The following is a 22,392-nucleotide window of genomic DNA, read 5'->3' as shown; positions in this document are numbered from 1 at the left end:
GTCACAGGTACATTTATACCATGGATCTTACTATGTTATGTTGTAATTATCCATCTCCCCTAATAAGAGAGAGACTGGAGTAATTCTCATATTTTAAGTCCAGTGCTTTTTCAAAACTTAGCATATTGCTAGCAACATAGTGTTTGCTCAGCAATGCATTTTTATTACATGAATTTACAAAATGAGATGACAGACCAATAACAAGTTCTTAAACTGGGGCTCCAAGGCAATGTTAAGGCTTGAGAAGAGCCTGAGAACTGCATGAGAGCAGCATTTCTTGCTTTTATTTATTGGGCTCGCAATTAAGAATTTGGAAGGGTTTTTATGCTGCAAAAAAGTTAGAAAACCACAGGGTTAGATGCTCGAACTCTAGTACTCTTTCAGTTTGTAAATGCAATTCAAGAGCAGAACCATGGAGTCTTATAAATATCAGGCATAACTCTTATGACTGTAAACTACAGGTTTGTCTTCCTCACAACTGGATGCAGGTAGAAACACCACAGTACAATCCTGACCTGTGTGCCTATGTAATCAAAATGGTTCTGCACCCACTGAAGCTTTCAGGCATGGTCACAGGAGGGAAGGTGAGGACTCCCTATCATTTTTCTGACAACTAAAATAGCACACCTGTGAAATCCCACAGGGTAAACCTTTGCGCCCTCCCTCCTTGGCCTCCAGCCAACCACCCCCATCACGGAGACACTCCATGTGGTTCCTAGTCTATTCCAGTGGCCATTTAGAAAAACACAAGTTAAAATGAAAAGCAGACTTAAATTTGATTTTCCTAAAGACACACTGTAATGTAATAAAAGTATAATGAAAATGGCCTGATGCACTTTCCTAAGAAGGAATTGTTAGGTAGATAGTGATGAATGGACCTCGGAGACTCTTCTAGGGAGGACCCCTTAGTGGTGTTGCCCCACCTTAATCAGGCATCAGCAGTTATCACACCTGCAGAAAGAAGGACCCCCTGTTCATCTGCAAAGGAATGCGGGGAGTCACCCAGCCCTCAGGCCAAGCAGCCAGGCACTAGAGGATTTGGAAAGTAGCCTAGGGTAATCTAAGGCTACTTACCATGTTGTTAACCTCCATCAAAGAGGTTGGATGGTGGTGTCCGAACCCATGAGGAACGAGTCTGAACCAGTCTAGATAGTACAAAACAGGACCCTCGACCAAAACCAGAGCCCTTTTTATGACAGGTGAGAACATACCTTGTTCTGTAAACCTGTTATCTTGCTGTTGTGTAAAAACCTTTCTCTTCCTCAATAAACTTTGTTTCAGGCTTGCCTTTAGCCAAGACCGTGCCAAGACTGGAGAACACAGACAACTGCCAACCCAACAGAATGTCTTACTTGTGCAATAAGTCACCTTTATTATGTAAGAATGCAAGAACAAGCTTTTTAATTCCTTCTGTGTTTAAGAAACTAGTGGAAAGAGCTTGGGTGGATGTGCTGCTTTCTGGTGACCTCAGGCAAGTTTCTTAACTTAGCTGAGCCTAATTTTCCTCCTGTGCAGAAAGAGACTAATACTAAGTATCTTCAGGTGGCATATAATTTTCTTATTTAAAGTGATGTCTACCTGGCCGGACACAGTGGCTCATGCCTGTAATTCCAGCAATCTGGGAGACCAAGGCGGGTGGATGATTGCCTGAGCTCAGGAGTTCAAGACCAGCCTGTGCAAGAGTGAGACCCTGTCTTTAAAAATAGCCAGGCATCGTGGCAGGCGCCTGTAGTCCCAGTTACTTGGGAGGCTGAGGCAAGTGGATCACTTGAGCCCAAGAGTTTGAGGTTGTTGTGAGCTCTAACACCATGGCACTTTACCCAGGGTGACAACGTGAGACTCTGTCTTTTAAAAAAAAAAAAAAAGTGGGTGGTGCTTGTGGCTCAGTCGGTAAGGCGCCGGCCCCATATACTGAGGGTGGCGGGTTCAAACCCGGCCCCGGCCAAACTGCAACCAAAAAATAGCTGGGCGTTGTGGCGGGCGCCTGTAGTCCCAGCTACTCGGGAGGCTGAGGCAAGAGAATCACTTAAGCCCAGGAGTTGGAGGTTGCTGTGAGCTGTGTGAGGCCACGGCACTCTACAGAGGGCCATAAAGTGAGACTCTTTCTCTACAAAAAAAAAAAAAAAGTAATATCTGAATAGCCTTTTATTAAACTGACGATCCTAAGTCTGAAAAATGTCCACTAGGTTTCCCAGTTTGCCAGTAACAAAGCATTGATGCCTTTATATTTAATAACCTAGAGCAGGAATGCAATACTAAAGTTGAGCAATCAGGCCAGGAGTCATAGTTTCCACATTTATTAATATTCTCACATGCCGTATTGTATTTGGATCTGAACTCATGAGGTCGGGGTTATCCTGAAATCATTTGCAAAACTTGATTAAACTGTAGATGAGAGAGACCCATCAGATTATATTAAATTGTGAAAATACCTAATTACTGACCGTATTCTATACTACAGACCAGTATAGTACATTGTACATATATATATATTTCTTTTTTTTTTTGCAGTTTTTTGGCCGGGGCTGGGTTTGAACCCACCACCTCAGGTGTATGGGGCCAGCGCCCTACTCCTTTAAGCCACAGGTGCTGCCCCAATACATTGTATATATTAACTGTTTTTAAATTCGAAAATAAAGGAGTTCACCACTGGGTTTCTTGTTTAGCTTCACAGTTTGATTTGTATTCGTTGACTTTCTTTCAACCACTGTGGAATAATTCAGAATCACTTTACAACCCAACTTGTGTTAAGCGAAACTAGTGATTAGAATAGCTAAATATATTGCAAATTAACTGTTCAAAGATTTTCCTCAGCTGATCAACTGAATCTCTTAAACCAAATTAAAAACTTCAGTCATCCTAAATTAAAAAATCACAAGATTCATAGTCTAACATATTCTTTTTTTTGGCCGGGGCTGGGTTTGAACCCACCACCTCTGGCATTTGAGACCCGCGCCCTACTCCTTGAGCCACAGGCGCGCCGCCCCAGGTCTAACATATTCATCAGTTCGAATTGAAATGTGTTTGTGATGATTATTTTTACATGTCTTCTTGACCAGTCTAGAGTGCCCAGCTGATTGGTCAAACAGTCAAGGTCAGTGTTTTTCAACCTTTATCTCACAGCAGGGCACTCTTGAACCCATAGTTAAGCTTTCCCGACACATTTACATTATGTTAATTTTTAAAAAGAGTAAAAAAAGGATATACTTAATGTGCTTTCCATTGCTTTCTTTTTTTTTTTTTTTTATTAAACCATAGCTGTGTACATTAGTATGATCGTGGGGCACCATACACTTGGTTCATAGATCGTTTGACACATTTTCATCACATTAGTTAACATAGCTTTTGTAGCATTTTCTTAGTTATTTTGCTAAGACCTTTACATTCCACATTTACTAGGATTCACATATACCCTTGTAAGATGCACCGCAGGTGTAATCCCATTCAAAAATAATTTAATTAGTGGTCTTCAAAATTTTTCCCAACACACCTAAAATCCTCTCACAGCACACCAGTGTGCCCCCACACACAGGTTGAAAAGCACTGGTCTAGATGTTGCTGTAAAGGTACTTGTAGATGTAATTAACATTTACCTTCAATTGCTTTTATGTAAAACAATTCACTTGCCATAATGTGGGTAAATTAAAATCAGTTGAAGACCTTAAAAGGAAAGACAGGTTTCCCCGAAGAGAAGCAGTTCTGCCTCAAGACTTCAACATAGAAACCCTGAGTGGCTCGGCGCCTGTGGCTCAAGCAGCTAAGGCGCCAGCCACATACACCTGAGCTGGCAGGTTCAAATCCAGCCCAGGCCCACCAAACAATGACAGCTGCAACCAAAAAATAGCTGGGCATTGTGGCGGGCGCCTGTAGTCCCAGCTACTTGGGAGGCTGAGGCAAGAGAATGGCTTGAGCCCAAGAGTTTGAGGTTGCTCTGAGCAGTGATGCCACAGCACTCTACCCAGGGTGAGAGCTTGAGGCTCTGTCTCAAAAAAAAAAAGAAAAAGAAACGCTAAGTTTGCAGTCTGTTGGCCTGCTTTGTAGATTTCGGACTTAAGAATGCAACATCAACTCTTACCTAAATTTCCAGCCAGCCAGCTCTACAGATTTCAGACTTGACAGTTGTGTGAGCCAATTCCTTAAAATAAATATATATCTCCTTCTCTCCATTCCCCTTCTCTGTTTCTCTCTATATATGGGTGGTGGGGTGGGGTATAGATCGAAATATCTATTGATATTCTCCTATTGGTTTTGTTTCTCTTAATACTGGAATACAATGTATTTTACTTCCTAATTATTAATATGTTGAGATTTGAAAAATGTTACTTCATTTTTTAAATTAAATAACACATCCGCTTTTGACTTAGTTCAATACTTATTACTTGATCTGATGTGGTCACTTGGGCTTCAGTTTTTAAACTAGGAAAGACATTTCCACCCTGAAATAAAAGTTTACCAACATGCCTCCTATGTTTCAGATAAAATCTGAAATAACTTTTCATCTACTCTCTGAAATAAGATTTCATCAGATGTCGGGAGCCTAAGAGGAAAGATGAAATAATAAACTCCTTTGATCTAAACACCACCAAAGTCAATGTGATACATAGGCTGAAGAGCATAATCTAGTAATTTTATTTAGAATCACTCTGCCCCCAAGATTTATTTTTTTAATATGTTAAAAATGATTTATAGATACATTTAACTATAGAAGTAACATCATTCTCCTTGGTAGGGGAGAGGAACGACAAAATACCTCCAACTTTGTAACTAATGGAATGTTTGAATTAACCCTGCTCTGCCCCTAATTCTTAGTTTCTCTCCAAAGATAACCACGATTTTCAGTTAAGTGTGTATTATTTTTTCTTTTTTACTTTTGGATCTTTTAATATGAACCTGAATTGCATTTTATTAATAATAAATGGATCATTCCATCCCACATAAAATATTTCATTATTATTGTTCATTCTTTTATGTAGATAGCAAGGGACCTCCAAGACTCTCCTAAGGGACAAAGTGAGTACTTCGTCTTGGTTCTGCCTTGAGTGATTGCCCCACCTGGGAAGAAGGACAAGGGTGGGCCCTGAATGGGTGCTGCCCCACCTTAATCCTATCCCAAGCTACTAACTGCCACACCTGGGGGAAGGAGGAACAACCGGTGGGCCAGGCAGCCCTGGCAAGGTAGGATTTCCGAAGTAACCTAGAGTAACGTAAGTTAATCATGTCATTAACTGTCCATCAAAGTGGTTCGTGGTGGCATCTGAACCATGAGGAGTTCCCCACCCAAACTGTATAAAACAGGACCCCAAGGATGAGGCAAGAGAATCACTTAAGCCCAGGAGTTGGAGGTTGCTGTGAGCTGTGTGATGCCACGGCACTCTACCGAGGGCCATAAAGTGAGACTCTGTCTCTACAAAAAAAAAAATAAACAGGACCCCAGACCATAACCAAGGCCTTGTGACAATGGGGGCCCATTCATTGTCTATGCCAAATGTACCTTGCTCCGTAAACCTATCTTTCCCTTCTTCAATAAACTTTGTTTCACGCTTGCCTTGCTTTTGGTGGGTCTGGTCATTATTCAGCTAAAAGCAACCAAGAACTGAGAGTGCAGACAACAGCCCGAACCCCAACACTTCCTTTTAATTCTTCCCTATACAGAAGCAAAATTACATGCGTGTGTATATGTCTGTGTGTGACAGAAGTAATGTGGGTGTGTGTCTATAACTTAGAATTATTAAACTTTAAAGACAAGCACAAATTATAAACATTATGTATCATATACAGAAAAAAAATCTATCTGATGTTAATGAATGTATGACTTCCTGAAATCTAGAATAGTGGATAAATCTAATAAGAAACACACCTGAGGCTTGGTGCCTGTAGCTCAAGCGGCTAAGGTGCCAGCCACGTACACCAGATCTGGCAGGTTGGAATCCAGCCTGGGCCTGCCAAACAACAATGACAGCTACAACCAAAAAATGCCCAGGCGTTGTGGTGGGCTTGTATAGTCCCAGCTGGGGAAGCTGAGGCAAGAGAATCGTTTAAGCCCAGGAGTTAGAGGTTGCTGTGGGCTGTGATGCCACGGCACTCTACCCAGGGCAACAGCTTGAGGCTCTGTCTCAAAAAAAAAGAAAAGAAAAAAGAAACACACCTGAGAAGCAAAAAAAGTGACAGTAATTTATATTTCAGAGAAAATTTCAAGTTAGTATCTAATCCATTTTTTTATTCTATAGCATTTTAGCACCCAAAGTAGACTACAAAAATATAAAAAAGTAAAATATAGCTTCTATTTTAGAAGATTATATGAAGTAAAAAACAGTATTTTATTTTGGGCAGTGCCTGTGGCTCAAAGGAGTAGGGCGTCAGCCCCATATGCTGGAGGTGGTGGGTTTAAACCCAACCCCAGCCCAAAACTGCAAAAAAAAAAAAAAAGTATTTTATTTTGCTTTTAAATATTTAAGAACATTAGGGATTTCATCTCATGACAATCCATGGTTGCGCCTTTAACTTCCCCCCCTATTTTATCACTTCATAACATGATTGAAGAAAAGAAAAAATGACTTAATTTGAAAGTCAGGGTCACATGTATTGAACCCTCTACAAATATAGTTGTTCCTCATACCCTAACTTGGAAAAGCAGCATCACAGAAACTGCATGGCTAACCAGTCTCAGGTTAACTGCTTTGGGGAGGACAGAGAATAAAAATTTATCTGGGCAAAACTGAGTGGTCCTTTGAATACTAATAGCAGGCATCCTCAAACTTTAAACAGGGGGCCAATTCACTGTCCCTCAGACCACTGGAGGGCCGGACTATAGTTAAAAAAAAAAAAACAACTATGAACAAATTCCTATGCACACTGCACCAATCTTAGTTTGAAGTAAAAAACAAAACGGGAACAAATACAATTCACAGGGCTTCATGTGGCCCACCGGCCACAGTTTGAGGACACCTGACTAATGGTATCTGTCGGCCTAACATTTTGGGATATGACTTTTTTTCAAAGTATTTGTATTCATATAGCTGTGCCTGTGGAAATATTGCCGAGCTTAAAGTCTAGAATCTGTAGGGAAACTGCCTGGGTTTAAATCTTTGCTCCACTACTTTTTAACCTATGACCTTGTTGTGCAAGATACTCACCCTCTCTGCCCTAGTTCTTGAATCTGGGAAACGCAGATAATAGTGCCAGATTCATAGGGTGGTTTTGAGGATCAAATCAGTTCATCCATGTAGAGCATTTTGAACAGTGTCTGGTATGGCAAGCATTGTCAAGTATTAACTGTCATCATTCCCCCTCCCAACATATATGGCATCCTATGTTATTATGCAAACTTACTTAATTCACCGATGTATTAAGGAAATAGTTCTATAGTATTATAGATAAAATCTACCTCTTTTTTTCCAACTACATCAAATCTCATTTTCCATATAACGACTTCAAACAGCTCTCTAATACCTAGAAGAAATATATTTACCCAAATAGTTTGCATGTTTTTCTGTAAGATTTGGTGGTATCTAGGAGGGGAAAGGGCTTGGTAAACTAAAATGTATTGTGGAAAAGTTAATTGTATAGAGGTCTTCACTGGGGATCTGATGGAGAGAGAGATAACATTCTGCTGTCCCTAGGACATAGCCAGCTCACCCGCGGTATCCTCCATCCATCTTTTAGTTCTGCTTGCATTTATTAAAGATAGTGACTCACCAGAGATGCACAGCAGTCACTGGCAAAGTTACTGTACTCTGGCTGTCTTATTTTTCCCTTCTAGCAACTTGAGTCACTGCCTCACTGTTTTGATAGACGCTATATGTGTCTTTAAGGAGAAACAAGGGGAGACAAATGATTGGCCTGGTGAAGGTGTTTACATTCGGGATCTGCTTCCTTTTGAAGTTTCCCTTCAAGGGCATAACCTCCTTCGCACACAGAAAGGATTAGGAACTGCTGCCACCTCATCTTTTGCTGTGGGCCTCCACGCTGTGTGGGTCCTCCACTGCTGAAAACTGCAAGAAGACAAAATAAAAGACATGGGGGCAGGAGTGGAGGGCAGGCTTTGGATCTTCCCAGCATTCCCCTCAGGTCTCCCCATACAGCCTAGGACAGGACAGGCAGGAAGTGGCATTGGGCAAATGTTTGCTGATTAAATTAATGAACTGATTAAACCTTTACTTGCTGCAGCAAAACAAAGTATATTTTACACTAAACAAAGGTAGAGGAAAAAGTTCTGCTAACAACATAGAGGTTGTTTAAAAACAGAAAAGCAACAAAGAGAATTATGTTTAAAAAAAGCGGGGGAGTTGTTTGTTTAAATGTAATGGGAAAGGAATATGCAAGAAGGGAAAAAAATAACCTGGAAAGAATAGTAATTTGTGAATGAGACTCCAACAACCTAAATAGACACAATACTTCCAGCCACTGTTTGCTTTGGTGGCTTCTAGCAAAGTCCTAAATGTCTGGGGTGCAGCTCCTGCATGAGGCCTGCTTCCCAAGGGACTGAGCAGAGCTCCAGGAAGGAGGACCCACAAATGGCTGTAGGAAGGCCAGGCCAGAGGGCCAGGGAGATTCCAGTCCCTGTTCCCTACCCAGGAAGGCTCCAGAGACCTCGGTTTCCATTTGTAGACTGATTCTCAGAAAAACTCTTATGCCCTCATACCACATCAAACCACCACCATTTCGTCTCCTTGACTTTCACAGCACCGTTCTCCTGGGTTTCCACTTCAGCCAGCTCTTAAGAGCATCCCCAAACTGTTTTCTTTCCTTCCTCCCATACTCTTCTGAGCAACGTCAACTCTCCCTTGGCTGTGACACTCTGGCCTGAGGGCTCCTCCTGAGTGCAGACCCTGCAGAGCCCTTGGCCCTGAGACCTCCTCTGGAATGTCCCACAGGCTCCCCCAAGTTAATCTCTTCGAAGAACTCATCACCTCCTCTGCTCATAAAAACCCATTTGCCAATAGCACTGTCGTCTGTCACCCACGCCAGAAATGTGTTCTCTCCTGCACACATGGTCACCCACCCAGCTCTGCTGAATATAACTCCCTAGAAGGCCTCTCCAGCTCTTAACCTCCCACTCACTCGAGAGATCTTTTCTCACATTTCTATATATTCTCTTAAACATATGTTTAAGATCTCTCCACTGACAAAATGATTCTCCCTTGAAATGGTCCTCTTCAGAGGACAAACTGCCAGCTGTTAGCGTACATTGGAGGCCCTTCACAACTAGACCCCTGCCACCATTTTCAACTAATTTCTTACCACACGCTCCATGATGTTCTTTCCTGTACCTGGATCTTTGCAGATACCATTCCGTCTTCCTGGAAAACACTCCTCTCCTTTTTCTAGCTAATTCCTATTTTTTTTTCAAGGCTGAGTCCAAGGATCCTTCTCTCCAAAAATGGCTTTACTGACACCACCCCTGCCGGCCCTCAGGGGTGAGGCTGCCTCCTCTGTGCTCTCTCTGTAGCCTTGCTTGCCTCAGTCCTAGCACCATCACACAGCATCCTCAGCATGTGTGTATATATTGTCCCCCCCCTCTCTTAGACCTTCACCCCATTGAATGGGCTCATTACAGAAGAAACTGGGTCTCATTTTTTTTTTTTTTATCAGTGTGGTAGCTGGAATGGTTTAAATGTGTCCTCTCAAAAATTCATGTGGAACTTAATCCTCAAAGCAGCTACATTAAAAAAGTGGGCCCTTCACTCTGGGAGACCAAGGCAGGTAGATTGCTTGAGCTCAGGAGTTCAAGACCAACCTGAGCAAGAGCAAGTCTCTGTCTTTAAAAAAAAAAAAAAAAAAAAAAGACTAGTTGGGCACTGTGGTGGGCACCTATAGTCCCAGCTACTTGGGAGACTAAGGCAAGAGGATCACTCAAGCCCAAAAGTTTGAGGTTGCTGTGAGCTATGATGTCACGGCACTTTACCACAGTGACAAAGTAAGACTCTGTCTCAAAATTAATTAATTAAAGTAGGACCTTTTTTTTTTTTGGCTCAGCACCTGTAGCTCAGTGGCTAGAGTGCCAGCCACATACACCAGAGCTGGTGGGCTCGAATCCAGCCCGGGCCGCCAAACAGCAATGACAACTACAACCAAAAAATAGCCGGGCATTGTGGCAGGCACCTGTAGTCCCAGCTACTCGGGAGGCTGAGGCAAGAGAATCGCTTAAGCCCAAGAGTTTGAGGTTGTGAGCTGTGACACCACAGCACTCTACCAAGGGCAACAGCTTGAGACTCTTGTCTCAAAAGTAAATAAATAAAGTAGGGCCTTTAAGATATGTTTAGCTCATGAGACTCTATCCTCATAAATGAATTAGTGCTTTTTTTTATGGTGAAAAGTTATATATTTAGAATTGGCCAGCTGGACTTGGTTTAGATGATCCCAATTTTGTTGGCAACATCCAAAGCATCATAATCAGGAGCCAGTCGAACATATGCCTTCTTCTCACCATCAGGCCCGATCAGGGTGTTGACCTTGGCCACATCAATGTCATAAAGCTTCTTCACAGCCTGTTTGACCTGGTGCTTGTTGGCTTTGACATCCACAATGAACACAAGTGTGTTGTTGTCTTCTATCTTCTTCATGGCAGACTCAGTGGTCAGGGAGAACTTGATGATGGCATAGTGGTCAAGCTTGTTTCTCCTGGGGGTGCTCTTCTGAGGATATTTGGGCTGCCTCCAGAATGTCAGAGTCTTTGACCGCAGAAGGTGGGTGATGTACATATCTTCTTTTTTTTGTGGCTGTGGATGCCTTTTAGCACTGCCTTCTTGGCCTTCAATGCCTTTGCTTTGGCTTCGCTTTGGGAGGGGAAGGAGCTTCCTTTGCTTTCGGGACCATCTTGTGAAAAGCTAGTGCTTTATAAAGAGCTTAAGCAAGCAAGTTTGCTCTTTACTTCTCCATCTATGAGGACACAGTGTTTGTCTTCTTTTTGTTCTTATGTCTTGTCTGCCACTTGAGAACACCTAGATGGCACCAACTGTAAACAAGATCTCTGGTCTCACCAGATACCAAACTTGCCGGCACTGTAATCTTAGACTTCCCAGCCTCCAGACTGTGAAAAAATAAATTTCTGGGCTGGGCGCAGTGGCTCACGTCTGTAATCCTAACACTCTGGGAGGCCAAGGTGGGTGGATAGCTTGAGCTTACCAGTGTGAGACCAGCCTGAGCAAAAGCGATACCCCCATCTCTACTAAAAATAGAAAAACTGAGGCTCAGCGCCTGTTTTGTTTCTAAATTCTAAAGTTGTGGCTCAAGCAGCTAAGGTGCCAACCACATACACCTGAGCTGGCGGGTTCGAATCCAGCCTGGGCCGCCAAACAACGATGGCTGCAACCAAAAACTAGCTGGGCATTGTGGTGGGCACCTATAGTCCCAGCTACTTGGGAGGCAGAGGCAGGAGAATCGCTTGAGCCCAGGAGTTGGAGGTTGCTGTGAGCTGTGATACCACAGCACTCTACCCAGGGTGGCAAGTTGAGGCTCTGTCTCAAAAAAAAAAAAAAAAATTGAAAAACTGAGATAAGAGTGGTGCCCGTGGCTCAGTGAGTAGGGCGCTGGCCCCATATACCGAGGGTGGTGGGTTCAAACCCAACCCCGGCCGAACTGCAACAAAAAAATAGCTGGGCATTGTGGTGGGCGCCTGTAGTCCCAGCTGCTTGGGAGGCTGAGGCAGGAGAATCACGGAAGCCCAAGAGCTGGAGGTTGCTGTGAGTCCTAGGACATCATGGCACTCTACCAAGGGTGGTAAAGTGAGACTGTCTCTACAAAAAAAAAAAAAAAGAAAAACTGAGATAAGAGGATCGCTTGAGCCCAAGTTGGAGGTTGCTGTGAGCTATGACGCCATGGCACTCTACCCCCCAGGGCAACAGCTTGAGACTCTGTCTCAAAAAAATTTTTCTGTTCTTTCTGAATTATTCCACCTCAGATATTTAGTTATAGGAGCACAGATAATCTCTAGCCCACCTGCTCACAACTATTAATGAATGAATAAATGAATTTAGCTAAATTAAATCTATTCTACAGCAACACGAATTCCTTAGATTAACTCCAGAAACACAAAGGCCCCAGAAGGTGATCCAAAAGGCATACAATCTAAGATAAGGACCACTCCAGCTTTTGCCAAGGCAAATCCGCCTTTATGAGGCTGGGTCAAAACTAGGCAGCCTGTGAATCTTTTAGGGATTTAGGATAAGGAAGATCTGCCTGGGGCATTTTGGCAGTTTGCCATTCACCAAGCTGGGACTCACTCTGCATACTTGACCAGATGGTCTTTGAGCTGCTATTTCTTCCCAGTCACATGTCTGAGTTGATGCAATTGTGTTCCAGAGGTTATAAGAGAAAAGTTGTTGGTGCTCATATCAGAAAGAGCCAATGCTTTGTTTGTTTCTGTGGCAAAGGTTCTCACAACAGTCAGCCTTCTCTCAAAAGTGTACACACAGTTTGCTCAACCAGGGTATGATGTGAGACTCAGCAGGAGCCGTGGTCAGGTGGAAAATGGTGTGCTCTGAAAGAACAACATCCTAGTTAGCTCAGAGGGCGACAAATGGAGGGTGCCTTATAAGAAATAAAACAGGAGGCAGAGCATGATGGCAGACAGGATAGACGTGTGGCCCACCTCTCCCAAGTCATCAGGTGAGAGGAAGAGGGGTCTGGACCTTTCCCACACATGGATTATTGGTATGGACAGACAGCTGGAGATGCTCAGCAAATTGGCGGATTGCTGTATATGGAGGGTAATTTAAAACCATGGACTCTGTTGTAGAGATTTTTCCCTGCTTGGCCGTGCTGGTCAGCAGGACCCTCCCTTATGGAGGACAGCAGCTTGCAATTACTGGCAAAACCCAATTGACAAAAATTTATTCCTGAGCTAAGGGTGGCACCCAAAAGGAGAGCCACTCAAAACCAAGGGGAGCTAGGCAACCCAATGAAAAATTGAAGGGAAGGGATCCCACCTGGGAAACAGACATTTTGAACGATCCAAAATGGCCGACGCCTTCCCCCAGACCAATAGGAGTGATTAAATAGACCGGAGCATTCCTAGTGGGGAATGTTGAAGGGGGCTGGCAGTTCAGGCTGCAGGTGAACTGGTGGGAGCCTGGACTCAAAAGTCCCGATTCAAAAGGGAGACTCTGACACACAAAACTGAGAATAAGGTCCCCGAGCACGCCAGCCGCAGAACCGGCAGCAGCCAACACCCTCCCCCACAGCTGATTGCAGTCGCCAGTTTGCAGGAGAATGTGGGAGCAGAGTGGAAAGATTTGTGAAGCATGGACTCCTGCACTGGGTTGGGAAGTCGGATAGGAGTGCTGTCTGGAACAGAGCAGCTGAGGTTGCACAATAGTTAGGTGACAAACTTTTACAGAAACTTCAAAATGGAAATCAGGTAGGGTGGTTACCGTGGTAACAGTATAAACCGGGAATCAGATATAAGCCTGGAAGCCACTCACAGCGCCACCTGGTGTCCAGAAAGTATATTGCATTATAAATATATTCCTAGGAAAGTTGATCCCTACATCATACATATAGATGTATATTTCTACATATATACAAGAATAATATTTTTGTGGTTGGTGCTTTTTTCTTTTCTCTATTTTTTGGTTCTGTTTTTTCCTCACCATTTTCTTGGAGGAGCTATTGTTAATTTTTTCTTATTTTTTTATAGATATATTTTTATTTCTATTTTTTTCTATTTTTAATTTCTCCTTTCTTCTTTTTTAACTTTTTTATGAACACCACCTTTTTCTTTTAATTATTTTACGATTATCACTATTTTTATTGTAGTTGTTTTTTGTTGTTGTCATCGGTGTTGTCTGTGTGTCTATGTGTCTCAGGCTGTTTGTGCATCTATGGGCTCATGTGTCTGGTAGCCTTTGTATCTGTTTATTTGCTCATTTAGTCACCATGAGCTTGGTGTTATGACCTGTAATTCTGAGCTCCCAGCACTCCCCTCCACTCTCACTCTGAGGTCTGGAGGCCTGTCCTCCAGGAGTCCAGATTCTTGGGTGATTTCTCAAGAGGTGTAGACAGGATCTGGACTGCAGCTAGACAGTGCTGATTCTGCAGCATGGGAGTGAGGAGACGACAGTCAGCTGAGAGGGAATCACACCGGAGCGGCAGTGCCCCAAGGTGCAGAGCAACAACTGCCTTTAGCAATAACAAGGCCCACCCCCAGATATTCTGAAGCCACACCCCCTGTCTCCCTGGGCAACTAGAGGAGACCGGGCATCTTCTCAGATGGCAACCACCGCGGAACAGATCTGGGACTGAAACACAGGCCCCGTGAGTAAAGGGTTTGCCTGAGGTGGTACTGGCCTGGGTGGATCACAGGGACGAGAAAATGCACGCGCAGAGCTGGGAAACTCCCAGGGCGGGGCTGACCCAGAGGACCGCTTTACTGAGCCAAAGATGCACCTGGCCCTAGGGGATCATCAGCCTATATACAAAGAAGGACAGGAGGCTAGAGCTGACAACTATCCATGCTGCAAATACAAACCTGCGGGAGTAAAGACAGGGCCTAAGGCACAGGTTCTGGGAACTCAAATCAGCCCCTCTTCTGCAGAGGAATTTAGCAGGGATAGACACAAATTCCCACAGGGTTGTTCTGTTCTGCCAGTAACATCAATCAAGGGCGGGGCTGGAACTGAGTGAACACCCCCCAGCCGCCATCAAGCACCCGAGATTGACAGGCCACACCGCCCCCTGCTGGATAGAGGCAGAGAGCAGCAGCCTGGCTGAGCAGATACAGACTTCCTTGTGACTTAAGCAGGTGCAAACCTTTGGAGTATCTGCTCACTGGAGACGACTGGATCACAGCCCTGCAGGGCTAGCAGTGACTGGGTGTGACAGAGCTACAAGGTGGGGAAGGAGGCATCAACCTTCCCAGACTAATTTATTTGCTGGGTGGGTCCTCTGGACTTCACAGAGCACCGAAGCAAGTCTTATTTGAGTTGTCACCAGACCCCTGCATTCCAGTTGTCAGAGACCTTTTAGACTCTCCCACTGGAGACAGTTGCTGACTGAGACTTTTGAACTGAGCCAATTGCCTGAGGACTATTCAAGTGGTGCCCTGGGTGTGTGTTTGAAGGAGGGTTTGATTTTACTTTTCCAATTGTTGCCTGTGAGGGGCAGGGTGACTTAATTTCTGGTATTTCTCCACAGCTGATACATCAACCCAGAGTAACTGTTTCACTAGGGGTGAACAGAGACCAGCTGAAAGAAGAAAGAACCACTTAGCCCCACCACATCAAATAGGTCCCCAGCATCTCAGGCCGTAGCACTGCATGGGTCCTCAAAAAGGCCCCAGGGGAAAAATAAAATGGTGTAAAGTAATCATGGGTTCAATCAGTGGAAAAACTCTGGTAACATGAATAACCAGAATAGATCAACCCCCCCCAAGGAAAGACATGGCAGATGTAATTGAAGATCCCATTCATAAACAGCTGGCCGAGATGTCAGAAATCGAATTTAGAATTTGGATTGCAAACAAGATTAACAGAATGGAGGAAAATTTGGAATAGAAGTCCGAAGAGCAATTCAAAAGTCAGAATTAGAAATTCGAGGAGAAATTCAAAAATTGTCTCAAGAATTTAATGAATTTAAAGACAAAACCACCAAAGATTTTGATGCACTGAAGCAAGAATTGGCCACCCTCAAAGATCTGAAAAACACAGTAGAATCCCTCAGTAACAGAGTGGAGCAAGCAGAAGAAAGGATTTCTGACACTGAAGACAAGGTGTCTGAACGCTCCCAAACTCTCAAAGAAGAAGAGAAATGGAGAGCAAAAATGGATCATTCTGTCAGAGAGCTCTGGGATAATTTAAAGAAGGCTAATAACCACCTCATTGGAATCCCTGAAGGTGATGAAGTGGCCTCAAAGGCACAGAGGCCCTTCTCCATGAAGTTATGAAAGAAAAATTTCCAGATATGTCAAGAGATTCTGAAATCCAAATAGCAGACAGTTTCAGAACCCCAGAATGACTCAATCTGAAAAGACATCCCCCAGGCATATCATAATTAACTTCACTAGTGTCAATATGAAGGAGAAAATTCTGAAAGCAGCTAGACGCAAAAATCTATTACATACAAAGGGAAGAATATTAGAGTGACTGCAGATCTCTCTGCTGAAACCTTTCAAGCCAGAAGAGGGTGATCATCAACTTTTAATCTCCTAAAGCAAAATAATTTTCAACCCCGGATCCTGTATCCAGCTAAACTGAGTTTCATTTATGATGGAGAAATTAAATACTTTAATGACATTCATATGTTGAAGAAATTTGCCATAACCAAACCAGTTCTCCACGATATTCTCAGACCTATCTTCCATAATGACCACCCCAATCCTCTACCACAAAAATAAACTCACTCAGAAACTTTTGATCAAACTCCAACTTCCACAATGGCAAAAGGATTAAAATTGTCCACTGCATGTTCAAAAAACTCGATACCCAAAATTTTACCAGACCTATCAATATTCTCCATTAATGTGAACAGCTTAAACTGTCCTCTAAAGAGGCACAGGTTAGCTGACTGGATACAAAAACTCAGGCCAGATATTTGCTGCCTGAGTAAGAGTCACATCTTACCTTAAAAGATAAATATAGACTCAGGGTGAAAGGATGGTCCTCCATATTTCAGGCAAATGGTAATCAGAAAAAAGCAGGTGTTGCAATTCTATTTGCTGACACAATAGGCTTTTTCTTTTTTTTTTTTTTTTTGTAGAGACAGAGTCTCACTTTATAGCCCTCGGTAGAGTGCCGTGGCATCACACAGCTCACAGCAACCTCCAACTCCTGGGCTTCAGTGATTCTCTTGCCTCAGGCTCCCAAGTAGCTGGGACTACAGGCGCCCACCATAACGCCCAGCTATTTTTTGGTTGCAGTTCAGCCAGGGCCGGGTTTGAACCCGCCACCCTCGGTATATGGGGCTGGCGCCTTACAGACTGAGCCACAGGCGCCGCCCAAATCTTTTTTTTTTTTTTTTTGTGGTTTTTGGCCAAGGCTGAGTTTGAACCCGCCACCTCTGGCATATGGGACTGGCGCCTTACTCCTTGAGCTACAGGCGCCGCCATGACACAATAGGCTTTAAACCAACAAAAATAAAGAAACATAAGAATGGTCACTACATATTTGTTAAGGGTAATACTCACTATGGTGAGATTTCAATTATGAATATTTATGCACCCAACCAGAATGCACCTCAATTTATAAGAGAAATTCTAACAGACATGAGCAACTTGATTTCTTACAGCTCCATAATAGTTGGAGATTTCAACACTCCTTTGGCAGTGCTGGATAGAACCTCCAATAAGAAGCTGAGCAAATAAATTTTTAAATTTTAGATTTAAACCTAACCATCCAACATTTGGATTTAGCAGAAATCTACAGAACATTTCATCCCAACAAAACTGAATACACATACTTCTCCTCAGCCCACAGAACATACTCCAAAATTGATCACATCTTAGGTCACAAGTCTAACCTCAGTAAATTTAAAGGAATAGAAATTATTCCTTGCATCCTCTCAGACCACCATGGAATAAAAGTTGAACTCAGTAACAACAGGAATCTGCACACTCATACAAAAACATGGAAGTTAAATAACTTTATGCTGAACGATAGCTGGGTCAGAGATGAGATCAAGAAGGAAATTGCCAAATTTTTGGAAGAAAACAATAATGATGACACGATTGTCAGAACCTCTGGGATACCTCAAAGGCAGTCCTAAAAGGGAAATTTATAGCACTGCAAGCCTTCCTCAAGAGAACGGAAAGAGAGGAAGTTAACAACTTAATGAGACATCTCAAGCAACAGGAAAAGGAAGAATATTCCAACCCAAACCCAGTAGAAGAAAAGAAATAATCAAAATTAGAGCAGAATTAAATGAAATTGAAAACAAAAGAATTATATAACAGATCAATAAATCAAAAAGTTGGTTTTTTGAAAAGGTCAATAAAATAGATTAGCCTTTGGCTAACCTATCCAGGAAAAAAAAAAAAGAGTAAAATCTCTAATTTCATCAATCAGAAACAACAAAGACGAAATAACAACAGACTCCTCAGAAATTCAAAAAATCCTTAATGAATATTACAAGAAACTTTATTCTCAGAAATATGAAAATCTGAAGGAAATTGACCAATACTTGGAAGCAAATCACCTTCCAAGACTTAGCCAGAATCAAGTGGAAATGTTGAACATGCCAATATCAAGTTCTGAAATAGCATCAATCACACGAGATCTCCCTAAAAAGAAAAGCCTGGAACCAGATGGCTTCACATCAGAATTCTACCAAACCTTTCAAGAGGAACTAGTACCTACATTACTCAACCTGTTCCAAAATGTAGAAAAAGAAGGAAGACTACCCAACACATTCTATGAAGAAAACATCACCCTGATCCCTAAACCAGGAAAAGACCCAACAAGAAAAGAAAATTATAGACCAATATCACTAATGAATATAGATGCAAAAATATTCAACAAGATCCTAACAAACAGAATCCAGCAACATATCAAACAAATTATACTTCATGACCAAGTCGGTTTTATCCCAAGGTCTCAAGGCTGGTTTAATATATGGAAATTCATAAGTATAATTCAGCACATAAACAAATTAAAAAACAAAGACCATATGATTCTATCAATTGACACAGAAAAAGCTTTTGATAATATCCAGCATCCCTTCATGATCAGAGCACTTAAGAAAATTGGTATAGAAGGGACATTTCTTAAACCGATAGAGTCCATCTACAGCAAACCCACAGCCAATATTGTATTGAATGGAGTTAAACTGAAATCATTTCCACTCAGATCAGGAACTAGACAAGGCTGCCCATTGTCTCCACTGCTCTTGAACATTGTGATGGAAGTTTTAGCCATCACAATTAGGGAAGTAAAGGCGATCAAGGGTATCCATATAGGGTCAGAAGAGATCAAACTTTCACTCTTCACAGATGATATAATTGTATATCTGGAAAACACCAGGGATTCTACTACAAAACTTTTAGAAGTGAACAAGGAATACAGCAGCGTCTCAGGTTACAAAATCAACATTCATAAATCGGTAGCCTTTATATATACCAACAATAGTCAAGCTGAAAAAACAGTTAAGGGCTCTATTCCGTTCACAGTAGTGCCAAAGAAGATGAAATATTTGGGAGTATATCTAACAGAAGATGTGAAAGATCGCTATAAAGAGATCTCTATAGAAAGATCTCTATAAAGAGAACTATGAAACTCTAAAAAAAGAAATAGCTGAAAATGTTAACAAATGGAAAAACATGGATTGCTATGTTGATCAACTAGCATGCTCATGGCTGGGAAGAATCAACATTGTTAAAATGTCCATACTACCCAAACAAATATACAATTTTAATGCAATCCCTATTAAAGCCCCACTGTCATACTTTAATGATCTTGAAAAAATAATACTTAGTTTTATATGGAATAAAAAAAAACCTCGAATAGCCAAGACATTACTCAGAAATAAAAACAAAGCAGGAAGAATCATGCTACCAGACCTCAGACTATACTATAAATTGATAGTGATCAAAACAGCATGGTACAGGCACAAAAACAGAGAAGCATATGTCTGGAACAGAATAGAGAACCAAGAGATGAATCCAGCTACTTAGCATTATTTGATCTTTGACAAGCCAATTAAAAACATTCAGTGGGGAAAAGATTCCGTATTTAACAAATGGTGCTGGGTGAACTGGCTGGCAACCTGTAGAAGATTGAAACTGGACCCACACCTTTCACCATTAACTAAGATAGACTCTCACTGGATTAAAGATTTAAACTTAAGACACGAAACTATAAAAATACTAGAAGAGAGTGCAGGGAAAACCCTTGAAGAAATTGCTCTGGGTGAGTATTTTATGAAGAGGACCCCCCGGGCAATTGAAGCAGCTTCAAAAATATACTACTGAGACCTGATCAAACTAAAAAGCTTCTGCACAGCCAAGAATACAGTAAGTAAAGCAAGCAGACAGCCCTCAGAATGGGAGAAGATATTTGCAGGTTATGTCTCCAACAAAGATTTAATAACCAGAATCCACAGAGAACTCAAACGTATTAGCAAGAAAAGAACAAGGGCTCCCCTCGCAGGCTGGGCAAGGAATTTGAAGAGAAACTTCTCCGAAGAAGACAGGTGCACGGCCTACAGATATATTAAAAAATGCTCATCATCTTTAATCATCAGAGAAATGCAAATCAAAACTACTTTGAGATACCATCTAACTCCAGTAAGATTAGCCCATATCACAAAATCCCAAGACCAGAGATGTTGGCGTGGACTTGGAGAAAAGGAAACACTTCTGCACTGCTAGTGGGAATGCAAATTAATACATTCGTTTTTGGAAAGATGTTTGGAGAACACTTAGAAATCTAAAAATAGACCTGCCATTCAATCCTATAATTCCTCTACTAGGTATATACCCAGAAGACCAAAAATCACATTATAACAAAGATATTTGCACCAGAATGTTTATTGTAGCCCAATTCACATTTGCTAAGCCATGGAAAAAGCCCAAGTGCCCATCAGTCCACGAATGGATTAATAAATTGTGGTATATGTACACCATGGAATATTATGCAGCCTTAAAGAAAGATGGAGACTTTACCTCTTTCATGTTTACATGGATGGAGCTGGAACATAATTCTTCTTAGTGAAGTATCTCAGGAATGGAAGAAAAAGTATCCAATGTACTCAACTCTACTATGAAGCTAAATTATAGCCTTCACATGAAGGCTATAACCGAACTATAGCACAAAACTATGGGGAAAGGGCCAAGGAAGGGGAAGGGACAGGGGAGGCTAGGGTGGAGGGAGGGTAATGGGTGGGGCCACACCTACGGTGCATCTTAGAATGGGTACAGGCGAAACTTACTAAATGCAGAATACAAATGCCTACATACAGTAACTAAGAAAATGCCATGAAGGCTACGTTGAACAGTTTGATGAGAATATTTCAGATTGTATATGAAACCAGCACATTGTACCCCTTGATAACACTAATGTACACAGCTATGATTTAACAACAAAAATAAATAATTAAAAAATAAAAATAAATAAATAAATTGTGGTATATGTACACCATGGAATATTATGCAGCCTTAAAGAAAGATGGAGACTTTACCTCGTTCATGTTTACATGGATGGAGCTGGAACATATTCTTCTTAGTAAAGTATCTCAAGAATGGAAGAAAAAGTATCCAATGTACTCTGCCCTACTATGAAACTAATATTTGGCTTTCATATGATAGCTATAACCCTGTTATATCCTAAGAATATGGGGAGTAGGGAAAGGGAGAAGAGGGTGGAGGGAGGATGGACGGAGGGAAGGTGATAGGTGGGATTACACCTGCGGTGCATCTTACAAGGGTACATGTGAAACTTAGTAAATGTAGAATATAATTGTCTTAACACAATAACTAAGAAAATGCCAGGAAGGCCATATTAACCACTGTGATGAAAATGTGTCAAACTGTTTATAAAACCAATGTATGGTGCCCCATGATCGCATTAATGTAATAATATTAATGTCTCACTTTTTCACCCCTGGTAGAGTGCAGTGGTGTCATAGCAACCTTAAACTCCTGGGCTCAAGTGATTCTGTTGCCTCAGCCTCTCTAGTAGCTGGGACTATAGGCACCAGCCACAATGCCCAGCTATTTTTAGAAGCGGGTCTCACTCTTGCTCAGGATGGTATTGAACTTGTGAGCTCAGGCAATCCAGCCGCCTTGGCCTCTGGGATTACAGGCATGAGCCACAATGCCCAGCCCTTTTTATAACATTATAAACCATGAAAAACAAAACATTATTCAGGCACCCATAATATGTGATAAAGCTACTTTTAAAAAGCAAAGGAAAGTTAAAGACAAACATCTGGATGGAGATTGTATTTAGTTGGGGGAGGCTTGGGGACAGGAGCTCATTGATGATTAGTTGGGTGGTGGATTCCTGGATATCCATGGGTATTATATAAACAAATACGTAAGTGCATACATAAGCCAATCAAAGTAAACAAAATGAAAGAGGTAATGCATGGGCTAGACAATCACAGTGTATTCTTCACCATATAAAAGTATTCACAGAATTGCTGTGCATCATGACAAAAATTTTGGAAATTATCAACTTAATTTTTTTTTTTTTGAGATAGAATCTTACTGTGTGGCCCTCGGTAGAGTGCTATGGCATCACAGCTCACAGCAACCTCAAACTCTTGGGTTTAAGCAATTCTCTTGCCTCAGCCTCCCAACTGTTTGGGACTACAGGCGCCCACCATAACACCTGGCTATTTTTTGCTGCAGTTGTCGTTGTCATTTAGCTGGCCCAGGCCAGATATGTGGCTTGCACTGTAACCAATGTGCTACAGGCGCCAAGCCAATTCAATTGTTTTTTAGGTAATTTCTTTTCCTGCCTT

General features: G+C 42.0%; 1 protein-coding gene across 2 annotated transcripts in view; it reads left to right on the top strand.

Annotated features, from left to right (window-relative positions):
* Positions 1-22,392, top strand: part of PGRMC2 (progesterone receptor membrane component 2) — a 64,051-nt gene that overhangs the window by 24,072 nt on the left and 17,587 nt on the right. Inside the window, exon 3 of one of the 2 annotated variants that reach the window (XM_053579056.1) lies at positions 4,974-5,526. The exons of the other annotated variant lie outside the window; for it this stretch is intronic. Within the exon in view, the coding sequence (XP_053435031.1) occupies positions 4,974-5,002 (29 nt within the window). The 3' untranslated portion in view covers positions 5,003-5,526. Of the gene's footprint in view, positions 1-4,973; positions 5,527-22,392 lie in introns of those variants that run through there. 2 annotated transcript variants of the gene reach the window in all.

The sequence above is a fragment of the Nycticebus coucang genome, chromosome 1 (assembly GCF_027406575.1).
Source record: "Nycticebus coucang isolate mNycCou1 chromosome 1, mNycCou1.pri, whole genome shotgun sequence".
NCBI classification, from domain to species: domain Eukaryota; kingdom Metazoa; phylum Chordata; class Mammalia; order Primates; family Lorisidae; genus Nycticebus; species Nycticebus coucang.
Note: the sequence above shows the minus strand (reverse complement) of the source record. Positions and strands in the feature narration are given on the sequence as shown.